This window comes from Lolium perenne, chromosome 6, assembly GCF_019359855.2.
Source record: "Lolium perenne isolate Kyuss_39 chromosome 6, Kyuss_2.0, whole genome shotgun sequence".
Lineage (NCBI taxonomy): Eukaryota > Viridiplantae > Streptophyta > Magnoliopsida > Poales > Poaceae > Lolium > Lolium perenne.
In genome coordinates this window covers 51,968,485-51,995,385 of record NC_067249.2, presented here as the reverse complement: position 1 = coordinate 51,995,385, position 26,901 = coordinate 51,968,485, and the positions used below count along the sequence as shown (strand labels likewise).

The following is a 26,901-nucleotide window of genomic DNA, read 5'->3' as shown; positions in this document are numbered from 1 at the left end:
CGTTCATCAACGGATGCTCATTACCGGGTGCTCATGATCTTGCGAGACTTGATGCAGGGGTGGGAACCCGTAGAAGTCCCAACGGTAATGAGGTCTATGATGGGTTGCATCTGCCGGCGTAGGAATGTATGGTAGAGCCCTGCATTGACGTTTTGGTCGGAGTCCACCCTAAAATATATGGGAATAATGGGGCCGGCGTGGACCCAGGGTCGGAGTATGCAACAAAGGGTGGGTGTTCGAGGTAGCGGAGGAACATGATTGGCTAAACCTTATACCGGGCCTCACACCTAAGGAAGTGTGGACGGGAAAGCTGCCCGGTTGGCACCAAGGTTAAGATCTCTTATGGGTAAAGCAACACACCTCTGCAGAGTGTAAAGAACTGTGACCTGTCACTCCCTGTTCCGGGATGAGGAACTGCGAACGCGGCCGGAAAGGAGCTCCATGAAGTTCTAGTAAACCGGTGAAGGCTGACGGACATAGCTCTTTAAAATAAAAGCAATCTCTTGAAGAAATGTTTATCAAAACTTGCATTGGTATTAGACTTTCTGGTCTAATATCGTAGCTAGTGCATTAAACACCTCTTATCTATAATGAACTTGTTGAGTACGCTCGTACTCATACCACTCTTAAATCCCATGCTTAGATTGTCTGAATCATCTGGAGGAGGACTACAACCACAATGAAGGAGCCGAGATCATCGGCTACGAGGAACCAGACCTCTCAGGAGGAGTAGAAGGCGTAGACTATCTCATAGTCTACGGATCCAGAGAGGCTTCCGGAGGAGAACAAGCCTAGAGATATCTGATAAGTAGTAGTAACCGAGCAGCCCGAACTCTTAGTATTTAGCTGCTCGATGAAATAAATGTTTAGTTTAATGAGACTCTTGTATTGTAAGTTAAGTTGGGTTCGCCTCGAACCCAGGAGTAATCCTCTTAGGACCCAAGAGGAACTCCGAGACGATATGTGTATGTTAATTGTAATAATATGTGAATGAGTTATGGACCTGCTATGTTCTGTTGTACTACTCTGAGGGATGTAATATTTGTGGAATGGTACTTCGTGAATGTTATATCAACGACTGGCATACTACAACATGCAGTGGTATGCAGGGTCACCACAGTTGGTATCAGAGCAAAAGCTTTGACCTTAGGTTGGAACCTAGTAAATGGGACCAAACGTTAGGAGTCAAATAGGACTAGTAAAGAATTCTCTAAAAATATGGTGTATATTCAATTGAGAATACAACAATCATATATTTTAGTGTGATAATTCTTTATTATCTCTATTATGATGCATTATTACTAATCTTATAATCTTTCTATTTCTACAGCCAACATGGCAAGTTCACGATCGGGAAGAAACGTGAAAGTTATGGATTCCACACTGAACGAATACCAAGGAGGACTTGCAGATATCCTACGAGCCATGTTACTGGAATTTGGGTGCGATCCCCAGATTCCAGTAAAGAAATACATGTTCTATGATGGTCCGGTATTGGCCAAGTGCAGGGTAGGACTGCGACTTCCCGAATCTTTGGGAATGAGCGTAGTCATGCCAGCAGGGGAAGCTAGGACAACCAACACAGCCTACCATATAGCTGTTATGAGAGCCATAACCGACATACGGGAACATAAGACGAAAGAGCTTATGGATTCCGAGTTCTCCCATATTCCTCACAATCAGGAGGAAGAAGATCCCATGCTCAACCACTACAAATATGCTAAACGCAAACCCATAGCAGCGGCAAAATATATGGATAATAGCCGCAACTTCATATCATTACTCTTTCAGTTGAACCATCATCTGATAGGAGCAATTGATACGATGCTTGAGGAATTCACTGATCCCAAGGAGGAGAGTAGGGGGAAAGAACCTATGGAGAATGTGGTGCACACACCAGTTTATTCAGCTGGTGACTACATCAGTATTGATTCACTTGAGCGTGAACCTACACACAGTACACACAGGAACTATACGGGTAGTTCCTATGGGGGATACGAGGGCGGAGAGGAATCCGGAAACAACCAGCGTTCCGAGACTCCTATCGAGAATTCCACGGGTTGGCGTTGGGGATCGGATACTGGAACTCATAGTACTTCTGTGTATTATGATGGGGAGATGAATGATGACGCAACAACCCAGAACCAGAGCTATCCTAGTAATGAAGGAGTGGATGGAGGATATCCGACACAGGTTGAGTCGGGTATGAGTTTTGGTAATACCTATGGTGGAGCTACAGGGGAATACACCCGATGGGTGGACTATGATGCACTTAACGATCAGTTTGTAAACACTGATTTCTCCCTAGGATCATCATCGGATTCGGATTACCAGCCAACGGGGAAACCTTATGTTCCAGGTTCTATCAGGAGGACGACACTGTAGCACCCTACCTTTTAAATAAAGGCAAGATACCTGTGTATAGTGCTATTCCCAGGATCACTGATAGCACACACATTACAAAATATAGTAATCATTGCAATAGTATCAATTTACTACATCGTTGATCCAGAGGGTAAAGTAAAACCTTACAAATTGCATAGTCACATGGACTAGCTCAGAATAAACACAGCGGAAAGTAAATCAGCAATGAGCCTTCATCATCTTCATGTGCCACAGGCAGACATGTTGGAATGCAGACTCGAGATCCTACCTAGTAATCCTCTTCAGACGAACCTGCACGTTTGAATATGCAGCCCCACGAATGGAGGTCAGTACAATGATGTACTGGCAAATGACACTTATATGGTGGATGTTTTGGGCATAGCTATCTACATGATATTTGGCAAGTGGAGTTTAGGCAAATTTGCACAAAGCCAATTTTATCCTACATTTTATTTCAAATCAAAACATTTTGCAAAACTCATAATGATGTCATAAACAGTATCATGGTTACATCTCCCATGTACTATCCGACAGTTGCTACTCAAATTTTAACTTATTCAGAAAAGGTGATGAGATTCTTCCGTACATTCCCTGCCTAGAAAGCTCAAATTGTCCGTAACCGGGAACACGGCTAAGATCTTAGGTTTACTCTCGAGAGGTTGTGCACTTTCACCTTACGACCCACCCTTCCCAAGAGAAGAAATGAGACAAGATCTTTCAGAGGGAGGCTTCCACCATAACTAGCAAGACCCGTTCCCGTTTGGTAGCTAGCCACATCATCATGTCAAGCAACAAGTTTGGCCTCACAACTTACTTAATCCCGGCAGAGCCCATAATACCATAAGGCTGCACTGGAAGCTAACTAAAACATGGACGACATAGTAATCTCTTTAATCCTGAGTGGCCAACCACAAGTGCACATCTCAGGCGACGACAACCACATGACAAGTACTAGACAGAGTCATGTGGCCCTGAGTAGCCACTCAACTAATGCGCACCCTCAGGCGAAGACAACCACAAGACAAGTACTAGACAGGAGTCATGTGGCCCTGAGTAGCCGCCCACCATTCAACCAATCCACCCAGGTGTTTCATTAGGGTTGTTAATTTTAATTCCCAACACTCACAATCCAGAATGATCAAACAGCAGTGGCATTTTGTTATTGCTAGGCAACTAAGAATGCTAGCAAGGGTTCATGGTGGCTACACACTACTGGGATTGATAAGCATAGCATAACTTTCGAAAACAAATTCCTACCATGCAAACTAGTTTATAAAACTCTAATGCTTAACAAAAATAAGTAGGTATTTGAGTGTCACTTGCCTTGATCAAAGCAACCAGCACAATCACAGCAATCACAAGCACCTCCTTGATCTCCTCCAAACTCTATTCAAACAATCGCAACAAATAAACAAACATTCGATATGAACAATCATAGACATGTATGCATGCATGCTATGCAACAATTTAATCTCACAGAAGAGGTGGTGTGTAAGTGTTGCATTATGCGCTCTCTGATATGTGTCATGTTAATAAAATATTCTGGACATTTAATTTGATTTAGAAAAATCATTAACCGAGTATCTATTTAACATATAAAATCTTAATAATTAGCTACTGCAAGCATTATGTGTTGTAAAAATGTGAGTTTGACCTCCCTGGATAGGTTACAGTAATACAAAAGTAGTGCAATTGAAATTATTCGAAAACGACTTATAGAATTTGAATTATCTTCGAATTACTGATTCGGATAGATTTTACTAAAGCAAGTTTGTGCACGTATCAAAGTTGTACAAATCCTATACCAAATTGAAGTACATGTTCTGAGGATTCCAGAAAGTACAAAATCATCAAATTTGGACCAGTAGATTATTTTATAAAATTTTTATAGTGTAATCTGGTCTATTTCTCTAATTGAATTTTGATGCGAAATCTAACATAGTACCTATACTATATTACTGCATAAACGTGTAGTACATACTGTAAGCTTTCCAAAACTATAAATTTTACAAAATTTGGCCCTACGGTTGATTTTCTACGGATTTTACAAGATGGGTAACAAATCTGAGATTTAAATTTCAAATATAAAATGCGTTTGACCGAGTTGGTGAGGCGCGCTGACAGAGGCTGCCACGCGGCGCTCTCTGGTTGGCCCGTACCGATTCGGTACGGCCTTCTAATCTGAACCGCCAGATCTAGATCTAACGGCTGGGCGAAAACAAAAAGAAAAATTAAAAAAAAACAAGGCCGGGACTTACCTGGCCGGCGTCGATGGGGTGGCGGGGCGGCTCGGTATGCGATGGGTGCGGCGGGTGCGGCGATCTCTGGCGGCGGCGTAGGTGGCTACGGGGTGCGGCGGCGCACGGCGGTGAGCTTGGTAGCTACGGCGCGGCAAATGGCGGTCTAGGGCGGCGGCGTGGGGCGGCTGGAGGCGGCGCAGCCGGCGGCTACTCCGGCGAGCAATCTGCGGCTCTAGGCGGCGCGGCGGCGGGTGCGGTGTGAGGGAAAAAGTGCGGGGCGGGGCGCTTTATATAGGGCGGAGGCACGGACGTCGAGGGCGGCACGGACGTCGCGGATTGAATCCGCGTCGACCTAGTCGAAGCGACGGCGGAGGTGGAGTCCGGCCTGGACACGGGAAGAGGACGACGCCGACAGGCGGGCCCCGCTGGCGGGTGGGCTCCACCTGTGCAGTGAGGGAGAGGGCTGAGGCGGTTCGGCGGCCACGGGCCGCTTCTCCCGCCGAGTGGGCCGGTGCGGTGCGGGCCGTTTTGGGCCAAAATGGTCGGGCTGGCCCAGCTCGGCCGGTCCGATCCGTTGCTTCTTTTTTTTTTGTTCTTTTATTTTTCTTTTTTTTTCTTTTTACTGTTTTTGACAAAACTTTAGTTTTATGTATCCAAATTGACCCAAACCAATTTCTAAAATTTTGTAAAATTCAAGGCTTTGTTTTAAACAATAGAGAGCAATGTCTTGCCCCAAAATAGCATGGTAGGATAATAAAGTTATTTGCAAATAGGACATGTAGCTATGGTTGTGTCATATTAGTGCTTAACATTTTATGTGTATATGAACAAATGCAAAGATGCCATGAATGAATGCAGGTTTTTGAATTTTGAAAATCTAGGGATGTTACAGACTAACCCCCTTAAGATGAAGCACGTCCTCGGGCTTCGGAAAGGCTAGCAAATAGGTGTGGGTAATCTTCTCGAAGACTGTCTTCGCGTTCCCAAGTTGCCTCTTCCTCGGTATGGTGACTCCATTGGACCTTGCAGAACTTGATAGTTTTGGTGCAGGTATTTCTTTCAGCTCTCTCCAAGATCTTAATGGGTTTCTCCTCATACGTCAAGTCACTTTCCAGTTGAACTTCCTCGAGCGGTACTGTATCCTTCAATGGCGTTTCTGACATCTCAGGGTGACATTTCTTCAACTGACTGACATGGAACACGTTATGAACTACTGAAAGAATCTCTGGCAATTCAATCTCATAAGCTACTTCTCCTTTGCGAGATAAGATCTTGAACGGTCCGATGAATCTTGGGGCTAACTTTCCCTTGATTCCAAATCTCTTGACTCCTCGAAGGGGTGACACTCTGAGATAAACTCTATCGCCTATTTCATATGAGACATCTCTACGCTTGTTGTCGGCATAGCTCTTCATGCAGGACTGTGCCACCTTTAATCTATCCTTGATCAGTCTAACCTTTTCTTCGGCTTCCTGGATAATATCTGGTCCAAAGAAAGTCCTTTCTCCTACTCCACTCCATAGCAGGGGCGTGGTACACTTTCTCCCATATAGGGCTTCAAATGGGGACATCTCTATGCTGGCTTGGTAGCTATTGTTGTAGGAGAACTCCGCATACGGTAAACTGTCATCCCAACTAGTTCCATAGTCTATAACACAAGCTCTCAGCATATCCTCCAGGATCTGATTCACTCTCTCAGTCTGTCCATCTGTCTGAGGGTGAAATCTTGTATCTTGAACTCCAATCTAGTTCCTAAGGACTCATGCAACTGTTTCCAGAAATGCGAGGTAAATTGGGTACCTCTATCTGACACAATACTCTTAGGAACACCGTGAAGACATACTATCCTCTTCATATAGATATCTGCTAACTTAGCGCTGGTGTAAGTGGTCTTCACAGGCACGAAGTGAGCTACCTTGGTCAAACGATCTACAATAACCCAAATCGAATCATAACCGGATTTTGTTCGGGGTAATCCAGTGATAAAGTCCATACCGATTTGGTCCCACTTCCATTCTGGAACCTTCAGTGGTTGCAATAATCCTGCTGGCTTCTGATGTTCAGCCTTCACTCTGCTACACACGTCACACTTGGCTATATATTCGGCGATGTCTCGCTTCATATTATTCCACCAAAATCTCTCCTTTAGATCCATGTACATCTTGGTATTGCCAGGGTGAATGGAATAGGGTGTCTCATGAGCTTCCTGAAATATCAGCTTCCTAAGTTCTGGATCATTTGCTACGCAAATACGCTTTCCAAACCAAACAATACCCTGCTCATCTTCACTAAAACCTTTTGCTTTATCCTCCTTCAAGTTTCCTTTTATCTTCTCTATATCTTCGTCTCCCTTCTGGGTTTCTTTTATCTTATCCATCAACGTAGGTTGTACTATTAAGGATGCTACAAATCCTTCTGGTACTACTTCCAAACTAAGGTCCTTCAATGCCTGGCACAGATCTTCAGGTAGATCCTCTGTCGATAGCCAATTCAGATAAGACTTACGACTTAGGGCATCTGCCACTACGTTTGCTTTACCGGGGTGGTATTGCAAACTCAGATCGTAATCCTTGATGAGTTCCAACCATCTTCTTTGTCTCATGTTCAATTCCTTCTGGGTGAAGATGTACTTCAAACTCTTATGGTCGGTGTACACTTCACATCGTTTCCCCATCAAATAGTGTCTCCAGGTCTTCAGTGCATGCACAACTAAAGCTAACTCTATGTCGTGTGTGGGATAATTGACTTCATGTTTCTTGAGTTGCCTTGAAGCATAAGCTGCTACCTTGCCTTCCTGCATCAACACACTTCCAAGCCCTTGATGAGATGCGTCACAGTATACTTGGAACTCCTTCTCCAGATCTGGTAAACACAGAATTGGTGCAGACACTAATCTCTTCTTCAATTCCCGAAAACTGGCTTCACATGCATCAGTCCAAGCAAACTTCTTCTCTTTCTTCAGCAACTCAGTCATTGGTTTCGCAATCTTGGAGAAATTCTCAATGAACCTCCTATAGTATCCTGCCAATCCCAAAAAGCTACGAATTTCACCAACGTTCTTGGGTGGTTCCCATTCTGTCACAGCTGCTACCTTGGATGGATCAACAGCAATCCCTTCCTTGGATATGATGTGTCCGAGAAATCCTACTTCACTGAGCCAAAATTCGCATTTACTAAACTTGGCATATAGCTGATGTTCTCGGAGTTTCTCCAATATTAGGCGGAGGTGTTTCTCATGTTCCTCTTCGCTCTTGGAATAGATAAGTATGTCGTCAATGAAGACTACGACAAACTTGTCAAGGAATTCCATGAACACTTTGTTCATCATATTCATGAAGTATGAGGGAGCATTGGTTAAGCCGAAAGGCATCACCGTATACTCATATGAACCATATCTAGTGACAAAGGCTGTCTTGGGAATGTCATGTTCTCTAATCTTGAGCTGAAAATATCCAGACCGAAGGTCGATCTTGGAAAACACACTAGCTCCAACCAACTGATCAAAAAGATCATTGATTCTAGGTAGGGGGTATTTGTTCTTGATGGTAACCTCATTTAGCGAACGGTAATCCATAACCAAACGCTGGCTTTTGTCCTTCTTCTCAACAAACAGAACAGGCGCTCCCCACGGCGACGAACTCTCCCTAATGAAACCTTTTCCTAACTGCTCCTTCAGCTGTTTCTTGAGCTCCTTCAACTCATCAGTAGACATAGGGTAAGGTCTCTTTGCTATAGGGCCTGTGCCCGGAAGCAATTCTATAAGAAACTCCACATCTCTATCTGGAGGCATTCCGGGTAACTCCTCCGGAAAGACATCAGGGTATTCCTTGACTATGTGTACCTGGTCTAGGCTAACCCCCTTAAGATTTTCCAGCCTTATTTCTCCAAAGTCCAATCGGGATTTGAACCTAATTCGTTTTCCCTCGGGGGTTGTGAGAGTGATTGATTTACTCACACAATCTATGACTCCTCTATAGGTTGTCATCCAGTCCATTCCCAAAATAACATCCAATCCTTGTGATTCTAGGATTACTAAGTGGGCGACGAACTTATAGGGGCCAATTTCTAACACCAAACTTCGGCATCCCGAATTGACTATCATCTCTCCACCAGGGGAACTTACTTTAATAGTTTTTCCTATTGTTTCGGTGGGTAATCCATTTTTATTCACAAAAGCTCTTGATATGAATGAATGCGATGCACCAGTATCAAATAAAACCAATGCTGTAAATGAGTTGAGTGGAAACATACCCATCACAGCGTCAGGTTCATTCATCACTTCCTCCACGTTGAGGTGGTTCGCCTGTCCCTTCTGGAAGGTATTGGGTTTGGTAGCTTCAGCTGACTTATTCTCCGGACAGTCAGAAGAATAGTGTCCAGGCTTCTTACACTTGTAGCATGTGACAGTGGACAAGTCTCTTGGATTGTGTCGGTGTTGGCCATTATTCCCATTGTGACGGCCATTGTTTCCTCTGTGGTTCCCATTGGAATGATTTCCCCTGGATCCTCCATTGAACTTGTGACCATTGAAATTATTGCCATTCCCCTTGTTGAAATGACTATTATGCCTGTGTGAGCTATGACTTCCATTCCCATCAGAAGAATGGTGCTTCTTGTGGAATGGCTCAGTGTGACCCTTATTGCCAAACTTCCTCTTGCGGTTCTCCTCCTTCTTGATATTGTTGTCCAGGGTGATGGCTTGATCAAGTAGGGACTGGTAACTGGGTGCGTAAGCTACCGACAATGGAATCTTCAGTTCACCCTTAAGTCCATTGAGGAACTTCTCCTTCCTCTTAGCATCAGTGTCGACGTCCTCAGGGGCATACCTCGCCAAGGTACAGAAATCATCCATGTATTCCTTCAGGGTTCTCCCTCCCTGTCTCAGACTGCGGAATTCATCTCTCTTGAGATTCATAATGCCCGAGGAGATGTGGGCAGTACGGAATCCCTCCTTGAATGTTTCCCAGTCTAAGCCATCTATTGGATGGGTAAGTTGATAAGTCTCCCACCACATCGCAGCAGGTCCTTCCAGTAAGTGAGCGGTGAACCTAATCTTCTCAGCCTCCGTGCACTCACAGGTGACTAAGTCCTTGTTGACAGAGCGCAGCCAGTCATCAGCTACAATAGGTTCAGTGGCACTGGAGAACTTAGCTGGTCGGAGTCTCGTAAATCAGCGAGTCTATCCACTGGGGGTGGTGGTGGTGGTGGAGGTGGCGGCGGTGGTGGAGGTGGTGGCGGTGGTGGATTGTTGTTGTTGTTCTGGGCGGTTTGGATGAACTGGGTCATCATCTGCATGAGCTGTGCCTGAGCTGTCATCATTTGATTCAGTGCATCCTGAGTTGGGTCACGTCTTGGCGGCATCTGGTATAGTTTTAGCACAGATAAGAATAAGATAGACAGATCTAGGAAGTAAAATTTCCTACCCATGCACAAACAAGTCACACAACCAAACAGAAACATTGAAATCAGAAATTTCAAACTTTTACTTAAAACTTATCGAGTTTCGAAAATACGACTAAGATAGTAGGTACTGCCTTACATCAGATAGTAGGACAATACGAAGAAACGTAATTAACTAGAAAACCTAATAGTCTAAAGGGATCTTCTAACGTCTCTTGATCGCTCCATAGCATGCTAAGGGGTAGGACTCCTGGCTGGTCTTCCTCTTCTTCTTCTTCTTCTTCTCTTCCGCAACTGGTTCTACTTCACCATCAGAGTTAAACATTAGCCTCTCTTGAGGATCTTCTTCCTCTTTCCCAGCCGAGAGTTCTTCAATTGTTTCCTTCAGAAGCTTGTTCTCCATCTTCAAAGTATCATTCTCCTTCTTCAGCTCATCATGCTCCTTAGTTTCAATGGCCCTGTTCTCCAGCATCAGCGTTATTGTCTTCTGGACTGCCTTCGCCCAGTTGTCGCTAATGGTTATCTTCTCTTCCAGCTTCACTGGATCCTCCAGAAGGGCGATGCGCTCTTCTAGCGCCAGTCTCTTGTCATCTATGGCCAATAGCGCTGCTTCCATCTGCATATTTCTGGCGTTGGCATATTGGAGCGTCTCCCTGGCTTCAGTCACCAAGGTGGTTTGCCTTCTCAGCAGCATCTCGGTGTTAGCGGACACAAACTCCCTCTCGATCATATAGTTGCGACAAACCGATTCATTCCGAGCACCCATGCGGCGGAGTGGGGTACCATCTCCTGCACGCTCACCGAACTGATAGTAAGGCGACGTCGGGGGAATCTTACGATGGAACTTGTGGCGGATGCGGGCGATGGCGCCCTGGATGGCGATCTCCACAGAATTCTCCCAACCAGGGTAGATGTCAGAATATGTCATGCCCGGGTCATCAAGGTCATCATCACTTCCTGGAATAAAGGTCTTGATCAACCAAGCCTCTGTGTCATGTTCCTTGTACAGCTGTCTGCCCTGGATGACCGGAGGTGGTATCCCAACTAGTGATGACATATCAAACAGTATGCTGCTGAGGTAGAAAGGTGCGTCTCCGGCACAAAACGTCTCGTCGTAGTCGGCCATCTAAAATTTATAAGAGAAGGCAAGATTAGAAAGGAATTCAAAAGAATAGATAAGTGCAGAAATAATTTTCATAACTATCATTTTAAACAAGTTTGTATCCTATGGTTTTCCAATTCCTAGGGTCTCGATCCTACAGGCAACACTATGCTCTGATACCATTCTGTAGCACCCTACCTTTTAAATAAAGGCAAGATACCTGTGTATAGTGCTATTCCCGGGATCACTGATAGCACACACATTACAAAATATAGTAATCATTGCAATAGTATCAATTTACTACATCGTTGATCCAGAGGGTAAAGTAAAACCTTACAAATTGCATAGTCACATGGACTAGCTCAGAATAAACACAGCGGAAAGTAAATCAGCAATGAGCCTTCATCATCTTCATGTGCCACAGGCAGACATGTTGGAATGCAGACTCGAGATCCTACCTAGTAATCCTCTTCAGACGAACCTGCACGTTTGAATATGCAGCCCCACGAATGGAGGTCAGTACAATGATGTACTGGCAAATGACACTTATATGGTGGATGTTTTGGGCATAGCTATCTACATGATATTTGGCAAGTGGAGTTTAGGCAAATTTGCACAAAGCCAATTTTATCCTACATTTTATTTCAAATCAAAACATTTTGCAAAACTCATAATGATGTCATAAACAGTATCATGGTTACATCTCCCATGTACTATCCGACAGTTGCTACTCAAATTTTAACTTATTCAGAAAAGGTGATGAGATTCTTCCGTACATTCCCTGCCTAGAAAGCTCAAATTGTCCGTAACCGGGAACACGGCTAAGATCTTAGGTTTACTCTCGAGAGGTTGTGCACTTTCACCTTACGACCCACCCTTCCCAAGAGAAGAAATGAGACAAGATCTTTCAGAGGGAGGCTTCCACCATAACTAGCAAGACCCGTTCCCGTTTGGTAGCTAGCCACATCATCATGTCAAGCAACAAGTTTGGCCTCACAACTTACTTAATCCCGGCAGAGCCCATAATACCATAAGGCTGCACTGGAAGCTAACTAAAACATGGACGACATAGTAATCTCTTTAATCCTGAGTGGCCAACCACAAGTGCACATCTCAGGCGACGACAACCACATGACAAGTACTAGACAGGAGTCATGTGGCCCTGAGTAGCCACTCAACTAATGCGCACCCTCAGGCGAAGACAACCACAAGACAAGTACTAGACAGGAGTCATGTGGCCCTGAGTAGCCGCCCACCATTCAACCAATCCACCCAGGTGTTTCATTAGGGTTGTTAATTTTAATTCCCAACACTCACAATCCAGAATGATCAAACAGCAGTGGCATTTTGTTATTGCTAGGCAACTAAGAATGCTAGCAAGGGTTCATGGTGGCTACACACTACTGGGATTGATAAGCATAGCATAACTTTCGAAAACAAATTCCTACCATGCAAACTAGTTTATAAAACTCTAATGCTTAACAAAAATAAGTAGGTATTTGAGTGTCACTTGCCTTGATCAAAGCAACCAGCACAATCACATCAATCACAAGCACCTCCTTGATCTCCTCCAAACTCTATTCAAACAATCGCAACAAATAAACAAACATTCGATATGAACAATCATAGACATGTATGCATGCATGCTATGCAACAATTTAATCTCACAGAAGAGGTGGTGTGTAAGTGTTGCATTATGCGCTCTCTGATATGTGTCATGTTAATAAAATATTCTGGACATTTAATTTGATTTAGAAAAATCATTAACCGAGTATCTATTTAACATATAAAATCTTAATAATTAGCTACTGCAAGCATTATGTGTTGTAAAAATGTGAGTTTGACCTCCCTGGATAGGTTACAGTAATACAAAAGTAGTGCAATTGAAATTATTCGAAAACGACTTATAGAATTTGAATTATCTTCGAATTACTGATTCAGATAGATTTTACTAAAGCAAGTTTGTGCACGTATCAAAGTTGTACAAATCCTATACCAAATTGAAGTACATGTTCTGAGGATTCCAGAAAGTACAAAATCATCAAATTTGGACCAGTAGATTATTTTATAAAATTTTTATAGTGTAATCTGGTCTATTTTTCTAATTGAATTTTGATGCGAAATCTAACATAGTACCTATACTATATTACTGCATAAACGTGTAGTACATACTGTAAGCTTTCCAAAACTATAAATTTTACAAAATTTGGCCCTACGGTTGATTTTCTACGGATTTTACAAGATGGGTAACAAATCTGAGATTTAAATTTCAAATATAAAACGCGTTTGACTGAGTTGACTGGGGGCGCTGACAGAGGCTGCCACGCGGCGCTCTCTGGTTGGCCCGTACCGATTCGGTACGGCCTTCTAATCTGAACCGCCAGATCTAGATCTAACGGCTGGGCGAAAACAAAAAGAAAAATTAAAAAAAACAAGGCCGGGACTTACCTGGCCGGCGTCGATGGGGTGGCGGGGCGGCTCGGTATGCGATGGGTGCGGCGGGTGCGGCGATCTCTGGCGGCGGCGTAGGTGGCTACGGGGTGCGGCGGCGCACGGCGGTGAGCTTGGTAGCTACGGCGCGGCAAATGGCGGTCTAGGGCGGCGGCGTGGGGCGGCTGGAGGCGGCGCAGCCGGCGGCTACTCCGGCGAGCAATCTGCGGCTCTAGGCGGCGCGGCGGCGGGTGCGGTGTGAGGGAAAAAGTGCGGGGCGGGGCGCTTTATATAGGGCGGAGGCACGGACGTCGAGGGCGGCACGGACGTCGCGGATTGAATCCGCGTCGACCTAGTCGAAGCGACGGCGGAGGTGGAGTCCGGCCTGGACACGGGAAGAGGACGACGCCGACAGGCGGGCCCCGCTGGCGGGTGGGCTCCACCTGTCTGTGAGGGGAGAGGGGCTGAGGCGGTTCGGCGGCCACGGGCCGCTTCTCCCGCCGAGTGGGCCGGTGCGGTGCGGGCCGTTTTGGGCCAAAATGGTCGGGCTGGCCCAGCTCGGCCGGTCCGATCCGTTGCTTCTTTTTTTTTTGTTCTTTTATTTTTCTTTTTTTTTCTTTTTACTGTTTTTGACAAAACTTTAGTTTTATGTATCCAAATTGACCCAAACCAATTTCTAAAATTTTGTAAAATTCAAGGCTTTGTTTTAAACAATAGAGAGCAATGTCTTGCCCCAAAATAGCATGGTAGGATAATAAAGTTATTTGCAAATAGGACATGTAGCTATGGTTGTGTCATATTAGTGCTTAACATTTTATGTGTATATGAACAAATGCAAAGATGCCATGAATGAATGCAGGTTTTTGAATTTTGAAAATCTAGGGATGTTACAGACACGTTCGACCGGATGGAAGCCTGGGATGTACCGGGAGTGAAGATCGACTAGAGTCCACCAAGGGAGGCGAGGCTATAATACACAAGTACCACGTGTATTATAGTATGTAATATTTGTATAAATTTGTACATATACTTTAATAAGTGAGTTTGCATACTCACATCGACTTGAGTATTGTAATAAGACCACTTAAGTATGTATATACAGGGTATATGTTTTGTATGATTTGGATTTGCTTCTTGATTTCCATTGCGTGACTAGTTCTGTGCACAAAGTTGAGCTCAGAAAACTTGCGCATGGAGTAATTATGAGTATCATCTTGTGTTGCAGAACTAGGGGGTTATGTCGGGAACGCTAGGAGACGAGACTGAAGCGTAGCGCATGGAGCGCGAAGCAAAACAAAAGGAAGAGGCTGAGGGTGCAGCCAGAGATCAGTTTCCACCACCACCACCCATGACGCAGCAAAATTTCATCCAGTACATGCAGCTGGTGGAGGAGCGACAGCGTGTAACACTGGAGCAGCAGAACAAATTCTTTCAGGATTTGTTGCAGCAAAACAGGGTGGAGAGACCTGAGAACCCGGGAGTCACATTAGCGGACTTCCAAAACACCAAGCCTATATCTTTCGCATACGCGCCCGAGCCAATGGACGCGGAAGATTGGCTGATGGATACTGAGTGAAAGCTCAATACCGTTGGATGTAACGACCAAGAGAAGGTTCGTTATGCTACCCATCTGCTATGTGGACCTGCCGCATCATGGTGGGACAATATTGTAGCCGTTTATCCGGCTGGAAAGGTATTTACCTGGGAGGAATTCACGAGGAAGTTCAGGGAATCCAATGTCCCTGAAAGTATTGTGGAACTGAAGCGTCGAGAATTTGAAAGTCTCGAACAGAAGGACAAGGCAATCCTGACTTATGTCAGGGAATTTTCTAAACTGTCCCGGTACGCTGTTGAAGAAGTCAACACCGAGGACAAGAAGAAAAAGAGATTTCTGAGGGGGTTAAGTCCCCAGTTCAAGGTTCAGCTCCGTATGATGAGAGCGACGGAGTTTCAAGAGTTGGTGGATGCAGCCATCACTCTGGAAGATGATTTCAAGCAATTGCAGGAGGAGAAGCGGAAAAAGGCCAAGTTTGAGCCTAAGAGGTTTGTTAGTAACAAGCCTAATACCAGCTTGAGTTTCAAGCCCAGATACAACAACAACAACAACAACAACATCAACTACTACGGTAGTAGGAAGAACCAAGCATTCCAAACTGCAAATCAAATAGTTTGCAGAAGCTGTGGAGGTACGGGGCATTTCTCCAAGGACTGTAAGAAACCCAGAATTATATGCTTCGGGTGCCGTGAGGAAGGACACATGCTTAGGGATTGCCCTAAGAATAGGAATAAAGGAGGACAGTCTGGAGGAGGTGGAGGCCGAGGAGGAAACACCGGAGGCAACTGGAAGAATAAGAAGCCCTTCGGCAAGCTAAACTGTACCAGTCTGGAGGAGGTGGTCAACTCTGACCAGGCGGTGATAGGTACGCTCCAGATACTCACTCATCCTGGCAAAGTACTTTTTGATACTGGTGCAACTACATCATTCATTTCTCAACAATTCATCACCAAACATGGGATTAGTTGCACTAAGTTAGATACACCCATAACCATACTTTCTGCGGGGGGAACGATAGTAGTAACCCATGCCAAACAAAAACAAGTCATTATGATCAATAAGTGCGCGTTTGACGCGAACCTGTTCATTTTACCGATGAAGGACATTGATGTCATTCTTGGTATGAACTGGTTAGAAGCTAATGGAGCATTGATCGACTGTGTAAACAAGACGGTATCATTTAAAAGTCCCGATGGAAGTAGAATGATCTACCAAGGCGACAAACATACACAGATTGAAGTTGAGCTACAGCTTAACAGCATGAAGGAGGTGAAGTTAGAAGATATACCTGTAGTAAATGAATTCCAGGATGTGTTTCTGCGGAATTACAGTATGCCACCAGATAGGGAGATAGAATTCACTATCGACCTAATCCCAGGAACAGCTCCGATTGCCAAAGCACCATATAAGATGGGGCCCAAGGAGTTGAAAGAACTTAAGGAGCAACTGGATGACTTGGAACAAAAGGGATTCATTCAAGAGAGTGTTTCACCATGGGGATCACCTGTGATCTTCGTGGATAAAAGAGATGGAGGAAGAAGGATGTGCGGAGATTACAGGAATCTGAACAACGTCACAATCAAGAACAAGTACCCACTCCCAAGAATACAAGATCTATTTGATCAAGTGAGAGGCGCGGGAGTCTTTTCCAAGATTGATCTAAGATCCGGTTATCACCAGATAAAGATCAAGAAGGAAGACGTTCCGAAAACTGCCTTTGTCTCAAGGTATGGACACCATGAATACCTTGTAGTACCTTTTGGATTGACCAATGCCCCAGCAATATTCATGAATCTCATGAATAAGATCTTCATGCCATATCTAGACAAGTTTGTCATCGTATTCATCGATGATATCTTGATATATTCCAAGAACAAGGCCGAACATGCTGAACATTTGAGGTTAGTGTTGCAAACACTAAGGGAACATCAACTCTATGCCAAACTTAGTAAGTGTGAATTTTGGCTAGATCAAGTGGAATTTTTTGGTCATGTTATTAGTAAAGATGGAATAGCTGTTAACCCGAGTAAGGTAGCAGCAGTTCTAGAATGGGAAGCACCCAAGACTGTCAAGGAAATCCGAGGATTCCTAGGAATGGCAGGTTATTATCAGAGATTCATTGAAGGATTCTCTAAGATAGCAGGACCAATGACAAAGTTGCTAAGGAAGAACACACCATTCGTGTGGTCAGAGGAGTGTGAGAAGAGCTTTCAAACTCTAAAAGAGAAACTCACCACGGCACCGGTGTTAGCAGTTCCAGAGGTTGGCAAGGACTACACCGTGTACTGTGACGCATCCAAGCATGGATTGGGCTGCGTACTCATGCAAGATCGGAAAGTGATATCTTATGGATCGAGGCAACTCAGACCTCATGAAGTGAATTATCCAACACATGACTTGGAATTAGCAGTAGTCGTATTTGCCCTCAAAACCTGGAGACATTTTCTCTATGGAGCTAAATGTGAGCTCTATACAGATCATAAAAGCCTCAAATATTTCTTCACTCAGAAGGAACTCAACATGAGGTAGAAAAGATGGCTAGAATTGATCAAGGATTATGAACTAACAATCAATTACACTCCAGGGAAGGCAAATGTTGTAGCAGATGCCCTGAGTAGAAAGAGCACCGGAGGAGTGGAACAAGAAATATCACCGGAGTTGAGGAAGGAAATAAGTCAAGCCCAAATACAACTTTGGGAGAAGGAAGCCCATGAAGGATTATCGGCGTTGCAAGTAGCCGATGAGCTGAATGTCAACCTGAAGAATGAGATAATGATGGGTCAGCTGGATGATCCATTCATCGTTGAGGAGATGAGAAGAATAGATGAAGGAAGACCATCAGAATTTCATCGCGGGGAATCTGGATCCTTATGGTTCCAGAAAAGAATTTGCGTTCCGGATATTGCTGAAATTAAGGAAGTAATACTCCGGGAAGCTCATCAAACACCATATTCCATACATCCGGGAAGTACAAAGATGTACATGGATCTAAAGGAACTATTCTGGTGGAATAATATGAAGAGAGAGATAGCACAATATGTGGCGGAATGCCATACCTGCCAGCGAGTGAAGGCTGAACACCAGAGTCCGGCAGGGAAGTTACAACCTTTACCTATTCCAGAGTGGAAATGGGAGGAAATAGGGATGGATTTCATCACCGGACTACCCATGACCAATAAAAAGAAGGACATGATATGGGTAATCGTGGACCGGTTGACGAAGAGCGCCCACTTCTTAGCGGTAAACCAGCAGGATAAAGGAGAGAAACTCATCGATCTTTACATCAAAGAGATCGTGAGTAAGCATGGAGTGCCTAAGAAGATCGTGTCGGATCGAGGATCTGTGTTCACATCTGCATTCTGGAAGCAACTACACGAAGCTTTAGGATCCAAGTTGGACTATAGTACCGCTTATCATCCCCAGACCGGTGGACAAACCGAGAGAACCAACCAGATCTTAGAGGATATGCTTAGGGCTTGTGCCCTAGACTTCGGAGGATCATGGGAAGAACACTTACCACTAGCAGAGTTTTCATATAACAATAGTTATCAAAGCAGCATCAAGATGGCACCATTTGAAGCTCTGTATGGAAGGAAGTGTAGATCACCGATATGTTGGTATGAAGCCGGGGCAAGCAAAGAGTTCAACCCTGATTATGTCAAAGAAAAACAACAAATCATTGACATTATCAGAGACAGGCTCAAGATAGCCCAAAGTCGGCAAAAGAGTTATGCCGATCAGAAGAGAAGGACATGGGAACCACAAGTTGGAGACATGGTTTATCTTAAGGTAAGCCCGATGAAAGGACTCCAGAGGTTTGGAGTAAAAGGAAAGCTCAGTCCTAGATATATAGGACCTTTCAAGATACTGAGTCAGAACCGGGGTTTAGCCTTTGAATTGGATCTACCGGGAAGGCTAGCTCAAGTTCACAATGTATTCCATGTGTCACAACTCCGGAAATGCTTAAAGACCCCAGATGAACCAATATCACATGATGAGCTTGAGTTACAACCAGACTTGACGTACATCGAGAAGCCAGCCAAGATTCTCGAGGAGAGCTGGAAACAACTCAGAAATAAAGCTATCAAGTATTGCAAGATACAATGGAAGCATCACCCCGAGAGGGAAGCCACCTGGGAAAAAGAGGAAGACCTGAGAAAAACATACCCCGAGCTGTTCAGGTATTACAACCACAACTTCGGGACAAAGTTTTCTTTAAGGGGGAAAGGCTGTAATGTCCCAGGTTTAGAGACAATCGAGGGGTAGATTTTAGAAAGGGATGTGCATTGCCTAGTAAATTCTGGGGAAATTTCGCGCTTTTAAACAAAAACTGCATCGAAGGGGGTAAAGTTTCTCTCTCGACACCTTACAGGGTTAGGGTTTCGAGAGTGCGACAAACTTGCATCTCACTCAACTAGTTTAGGGTTTGGAGAAGAGAGGGGAGAGTTTGCATGATTGAATTATTTATAAAGTGACATGGTTTAATTCAAACCAATGTTGAATTTGAATTTCAAATTCAAACATTAAATACTTAACCTAAATAATTCAATTGTGAGGAAATTCATTAAGTATATAATCAATAATAAACAATATGAACAATTATAATAAAGTAAAGCTCATTAGGGAAAACTTTGAGCTTTATTGATTAACACACAAGATACATTGTCTTTACAATATTCATAATGGAAATAAATGAATATTACAACACATTACAAGAATTGGTGAAATTGAAAAAAAAAGAAAAAAAAAGAAAAGTACAAGGATGTATCCTAGTCTAAATACTACAAGATCATCTTCACTTGATCTTGGATTTGATGACCTCCATGTCCATTTTGATCAATTGTTGATCCCTGCACAAAATCACACACAAAGAAGAAGAACAAATTATGCCAATTGGCAAAGCCACTTGGCAGATTAGAAAAGAAGTGAATATGGTGGATAATATCACAGCTCTGCCGAGCTGATCCTCTCCAAGCCAAGTTCAAAGGATCTGGTACACACATACACACAAGCAGCACACACAGCATGTGTGCATGCTCAACACCAAGCCACTGAGTGTGCATGTAGCACAACACACACACACACACATCATCAGTGAGTCACCAAGTGTGCAAACCCAAGCTGTCGACCAGGGAGAGCAAGGGAGCACCACATATAAGCTTTTCAGAAGCAAACCCTAAGCCATATCCATCGACAGGCTTCACTGGTAAGAACACAAGAACACAAGAACACAAGAACAGCCACTGCTGTTCAATCTGCTAACTCACCACAGCACTGAATCAAGCCCCACAAGATCACCAAGAGGAGCAGGGCAAGTAAACCAACCACAAGATCATCACTGAAGCAAACCCTCTATACCAACAAATCATCTAGGAGCTGGAGTGAGGTATAAACAAGATCAACCTGAGCAAAACTCTGTTTTGCTCATAAATAAGCATGTGCATAACATATACACAAGCCAGAGGGTGTGGTTACCCTGTGTGCATCATCATTTGGTGATCAAACCATTTGATACTGGCAAAAAGGGAATTAAGCCAGAAGAAATCATCCCAGGGAAGAAATGGTCAAAACCACTGTATTAACACTGAGGTAAACCAAAGCATCCAGCAAGGAAAAGATTCACAGCTAGCCTACCCAACTGACCTAGCACTACATGGTTTGCTAACCATCAGACAGATAGGCCACTTGTGCCTATTTTAGTTTGTCAACAGCAAAGAGCACTGGAAATTCAACAAGGACTGCCCAGAGATGTATCCACCAAGCCACAACAAGCCACAGAGAGGGGGAGCTACCCATGACAGCATCAAAGAGCTGCCAGGGCCACCTCAACCCATAACCAAAACCTTAAGCCACCACATCATCACCCAGTAGGGTTCAGTAGAGGGCTAGGGTACCAACCAGTGGTTGTCATCCAACTAGCCCTAGCTAATTCAATTAATATGATCATCACTGCAAGGCAGTTCACATCATTTATCCATCTGGTAAAGCAAGCTAATACAGATAAATGAACTACACAAGTAATCAAAGCACCAGGACCTTGCAGATGATCCAATGGATCATTGCAAGCATCAACTGATGCTTGAGCTAGCACCATCACACCACCATCACACACCAGGCCAAGCCTGTGTGATGCACACACATCACACAGAGAGCAACAGTGAAGCACAGACATGAAACAACATCTTTCATAAGCAACTCATGATCATATGATCATCTGAGCTTGCTAGCACTGATTCTGAGATGGCTATAGCCAAGCATATTATCAGAAATTAGCCAGCTACTGAAGAAATCCAACCAAGTCATAACTGAATAAATAGATAACTGAATTAATGACTTTATGATTGTATCCAGAAGCACATCAAAGGCTTGATGAACCACTGGATCATGATACACAAGCAAGGCACATATCAAATCATCACTGAATCACACTGATAAGCCAACAGTAATGCTCAAGTGAGCATAATCATGAATCTGAACACAATGAACTAGCCCCAGGGGCACTGGCACTTGCAAATATGCAAGGATTAACTACAACAATCAAGCCAGGGACAGGATTAAGCACACACAATATGACCCAGTGACAGTAAAAATAATAGGAGCAAGCCAGTAGGCCATGAGCATCACTGGATGCTCATGAGCAATCACAGGAGGGCCATAGCCATAGATTATCATGAACAGAAATAGCTAGGAAGCACAGTAAGTAGCATACGCATAGCTGTAGAGCAAGCACATTAGCTAGGAGCCATGGCGCATGCAGGCAGCAGTCGTGAGCACATCCACAGAGCAGCACAGGCACAAGGAATAGCAAGCAGTGGCCAGAGCTAGCTTAGAAGGAAAGGGAGAGAGGAAGAACAAGCTGTAGAGTAGTAGGGAGGCGGTGCGAGCTTATCAGTAACGGAGGAAAGCACGGCCATGGCGGCACGGCGGCACACGTCGGGCGAACGACGGCGCCAGACCATGGCCAATCCAGGCAGTCGTCGGGGCGCAGGGACTCCAGCGCAATCACGGCGGGGCACACGGCCACGCCACGGCGCCAGGCTCGTCGGCAACGACGAGATCGCGGCGATTCGCCCGCGGCCATGTCACAGGGGTGTTGGGGAAGAACGGCGGCGGCGAGGAAAAGCAGATCGACGCGGATCAATCGAAGCGCCGTCGAATGGCGGTTCGATTGATACCCATCTCACCGCCGGCGATGGCCGGAGAAAATCAGCGAAGGCGGCGGCGACGCGGGAGTCGCCAGAGCTCAGAGGGGTTAGGGTTAGCGCGTGCGCGAGAGGAAGGGGACGGGTGCGTCCGACCGAGCCGAACGAGCGGCTCGGGTTAGGGTTAACCGCTGGGCCGCACTGACAGGTGGGCCCAGGGGCAAATCAGTCTTTTCCAAATTTCATTAAAAACCAGAAACTTGGAAATTCAATAGAAAATTGATAAAAGCTCTAAAAAAATAATTAAAAATATGAAAATAGATCAGCATAAAATTCTCTATCTAAATAAAATATCACAGGGAATTTTTGAAGACAATTAAAGATAAGTCCTAATTTGAGGATTTAAATAATGATTTAAATCACACATATTATTTTTAATAATAAAAATAAGTCCATTAATGCAATTGGACTTTAAAAACACCTTGACAATATTTCAAGGTTGTATTTATCCTAAATAGAGTATCTCCAAATCTATCTTAGTATTAACCTCTCATAAAATAACAACGACATCGGAAGGGGGGAACAAACCCTAAAACTGGAATCATGCATAATTGCTTCTTTAACCATTGCCCTTATCGGACAATGATGCTATTTTTCAGAGACAGAGGACAAGGGTCAGTCCACACCTTCCAACTGCAAAACTTTGCAGTGTTCAGGCAAGTTCATCACTTGCTCATGTCATTTGAGTATTTTTATCAAATTACTTGCAAAGTATTATGGTTATCACTAATTGCACAAAAATCAAAACCACTACTTTCATAACTATGAATATGACTAAGTGGTGGGCAATGGAACCACGGATTGTGTTGATATGGTGGAGGTTCCATTGCATGGGTTTATATCCATCTAGGATTAAACAACAAATGTCGCCAGTGATTCTTGTGCCGTAATACCCGTGTTAACCATAAGATCCGGAGTGGGACGGAATAGTCAAAAGTGTTTCCACCTCTCGTTCATCAACGGATGCTCATTACCGGGTGCTCATGATCTTGCGAGACTTGATGCAGGGGTGGGAACCCGTAGAAGTCCCAACGGTAATGAGGTCTATGATGGGTTGCATCTGCCGGCGTAGGAATGTATGGTAGAGCCCTGCATTGACGTCGTGGTCGGAGTCCACCCTGAAATATATGGGAATAATGGGGCCGGCGTGGACCCAGGGTCGGAGTATGCAACAAAGGGTGGGTGTTCGAGGTAGCGGAGGAACATGATTGGCTAGACCTTATACCGGGCCTCACACCTAAGGAAGTGTGGACGGGAAAGCTACCCGGTTGGCACCAAGGTTAAGATCTCTTATGGGTAAAGCAACACACCTCTGCAGAGTGTAAAGAACTGTGACCTGTCACTCCCTGTTCCAGGATGAGGAACTGCGAACGCGGCCGGAAAGGAGCTCCATGAAGTTCTAGTAAACCGGTGAAGGCTGACGGACATAGCTCTTTAAAATAAAAGCAATCTCTTGAAGAAATGTTTATCAAAACTTGCATTGGTCTTAGACTTTCTGGTCTAATATCGTAGCTAGTGCATTAAACACCTCTTATCTATAATGAACTTGTTGAGTACGCTCGTACTCATACCACTCTTAAATCCCATGCTTAGATTGTCTGAATCATCTGGAGGAGGACTACAACCACAATGAAGGAGCCGAGATCATCGGCTACGAGGAACCAGACCTCTCAGGAGGAGTAGAAGGCGTAGACTATCTCATAGTCTACGGATCCGAAGAGGCTTCCGGAGGAGAACAAGCCTAGAGATATCTGATAAGTAGTAGTAACCGAGCAGCCCGAACTCTTAGTATTTAGCTGCTCGATGAAATAAATGTTTAGTTTAATGAGACTCTTGTATTGTAAGTTAAGTTGGGTTCGCCTCGAACCCAGGAGTAATCCTCTTAGGACCCAAGAGGAACTCCGAGACGATATGTGTATGTTAATTGTAATAATATGTGAATGAGTTATGGACCTGCTATGTTCTATTGTACTACTCTGAGGGATGTAATATTTGCGGAATGGTACTTCGTGAATGTTATATCAATGACTGGCATACTACAACATGCAGTGGTATGCAGGGTCACCACAGCTTAGGATGGACCAGATACAGAATATAGTGGGATCACCTGTGAACTTGTATAAGAGGGAATGCAAACCAATATGTTCAGCTTTCCATATGTGAGCGTCATGCCAAGTCAGAGAAACAAGTCAATAATGCAGCTTTTGAAGAACAAGATGGCACGCAAAATTATTATCTAGTAGTATGACAAGTTTATTTCTACTACAGGCTAGATAGCAGAGTGATAGCATGCCAAACTAAGTCCTTACTTTGTTAGCTTACAATGAACTAGATACAAAACAATGGTTCCACCTGTAGTACAGGGAATGCAAGCCAACATGTTCATGGAGTAAAAAATTGGCACAAACAACATAGTAGCAGGCCATAATTTTTGTAACAACGACTGAGCAAGATAAAGTTATGATGGCTAGATCTACAGAGCAGGGAATGTAAACCAAATATAGAAGTTACGATGCCAAAAGCTATAGAGCAGGGCATGCGAACCAACATGTGCAATTACTTAAAATTGTCCATGAACTAAATAATAGCAGGATGTTACTATAATACCTATAATTTTGTAACAACGACTGAGCAAGATAGAAGTTATGATGGCTACATCTACAGAGCAGGAAATGCAAACCAAAATGTTCAATCGCTTAAAGTTAGCAATGAAGTAGAAAATAGCAACGTGTTACGGTCATAGCTAGGAATGAACTAAAAGAGCTTCAGACAAACAAGCATCTGAACCCAGAACATGGCGCTAAAACAAGGGACTTACATTAGGAGAAGCACTGTGGGAGTCACGAGATCTTCACAGGGTTGATAGATCCGGTGATGAAGTACGCTACATGTGCTACTTGGGGTTGGAGAGACGGCCATTACACTTCATGATTACTCATCTCATCTGCAAAAACGTAACGGCGCGTCGTTAGCACAAACAGGTTCCCCCAAGATTAAACAAGAACTTGCAGGCAAGCAATAGAAAAGCGACAGTAGAAGAGTTTAGATCATGCAAGGCGCCGGTGAAGCAGATCCGGTTCATGCACAGCGGTGTCGGTGAGCTAGATCCGATGCGGTGGACGATGGATCCGGCGAAGCGGCTCCGGTGGGGTGGACGATACCGCAGCTGAAGCGACTGCGGTAGACTGCTGGATGAGTATATGGTTTCGAGGTTCGGCGGGGATGATCCAGTCCGGTTGATGACGGCGTTGATGAAGCGGCTCCGGCAGACAGCCGGATGACGAGGATCGCGAGGCCTCGGGTAGGCCAGGGAAGTCCGGCGGGGATGTTCCGGTGCGGTGGTCGTGGAGGTGGGAGAGAGAGGGACTTGGGAAGTTCCGGTGGGTGGTCTCAGAGGAGAGAGTGAGGGAAATGAATTTTTTTTTCGGGGAGTTTCGGAGCTAGGGAGGTGGTGATCGAAAAAAATGACGGGTAGACCCCCCACCAACCGACTTATGCATGGACATTGTTGTCATCTTTACGAGGGTAGAATGGGAAGTTAGAGGCGTGTGAAATATTTGTATTTTTCGGGCTGGAGTTTTGCCGCTGGAATGAGATTTCGAATTTGGCTACAGTCCAAGTAATACAAAAATATGAGACCGTACTAGTACGGCCAAGTGTCACATCAAGTCATCATCACGTTGAAAATCGGTTACCACGATCATAATCATGATATATCTTGAAAATCAATTTTGAAAAGCCCTTCTGAAATATTTTGGGATTGGTACTAGGAGATTTTGCAGCTTGACTAAGAATTGATTTTGAATAAGGCTATGGTCTAAGTAATTTTTTTTCTTCGAAAAGGGGATATGACCCCAGCCTCTGCATCGTGGTGATGCACACGACCTTTATTAATAATCCAGTCGCAACAAAAGTATTTTTTTTTGCAAGGAGCAACAAAAGTATGTTGTACAGATGGTCCAAGTAATATACTCGTGATTGTAATATAAGGCCAGGGGTAGACCGGAACCATATCCTCTAACGTAGAGATGACAAGTCAGGTAAGCACAGTGCTTAAGTAGTGCAAAACGTAGAAGAAAAATCAGGAAAATGTAACAAATACTGTACGTATTTACTGTAGCAATCACTGTATATTTTTACTGTATAAAAAATCATATAAATATTAAAAAAAGATAGTCATAATTTTGATTGTTACTAATTATCGTAAATGCATATGGCTTACATATATTATGGAAGTTAATTTAGATCAAATTAGACTTAATCATGTAGATGTGGAGAAGGAAAATTAGAGAGGTGTAGCTTACCCGACTTGTGCATTTGCACGTTAGAGGATCTACTTCCGGGGTAGACCATGCTACTTAGACTACTCATAGTGGGAGTAACTAAGGAGTATTAACATAGAGCTGGTTGTGGTAACTAGCTATGTTACCATAACACTTTTCAAGATAGAATGAGTCTACATACTAACTAAAACAATCATGCATGATAGTACTACATCTAAGTTACTATGCATTATGAAGGTAGTAACATAGAGTAGTGTCATATGCATGCGGAAATTCAATTTGGCTCCCGGGTGCATATGCTCCC

At 44.1% G+C, this 26,901-nt stretch overlaps 1 protein-coding gene across 1 annotated transcript in view; it reads right to left on the bottom strand.

Annotated features, from left to right (window-relative positions):
• Positions 1-1,932: 1,932 nt before the first annotated feature.
• The window catches only part of LOC139832391 (uncharacterized), a 40,670-nt gene continuing 15,701 nt past the window's right edge, over positions 1,933-26,901 (bottom strand). Inside the window, exons 2-8 of the mRNA XM_071822140.1 lie at positions 12,642-12,704; positions 10,236-11,151; positions 8,280-9,776; positions 6,900-8,054; positions 6,469-6,554; positions 5,724-6,370; positions 1,933-1,948 (exon numbers count right to left, since the gene is read on the bottom strand). Coding sequence (XP_071678241.1) covers positions 1,933-1,948; positions 5,724-6,370; positions 6,469-6,554; positions 6,900-8,054; positions 8,280-9,776; positions 10,236-11,151; positions 12,642-12,704 — 4,380 coding nt within the window. The remainder of the gene's footprint in view (positions 1,949-5,723; positions 6,371-6,468; positions 6,555-6,899; positions 8,055-8,279; positions 9,777-10,235; positions 11,152-12,641; positions 12,705-26,901) is intronic.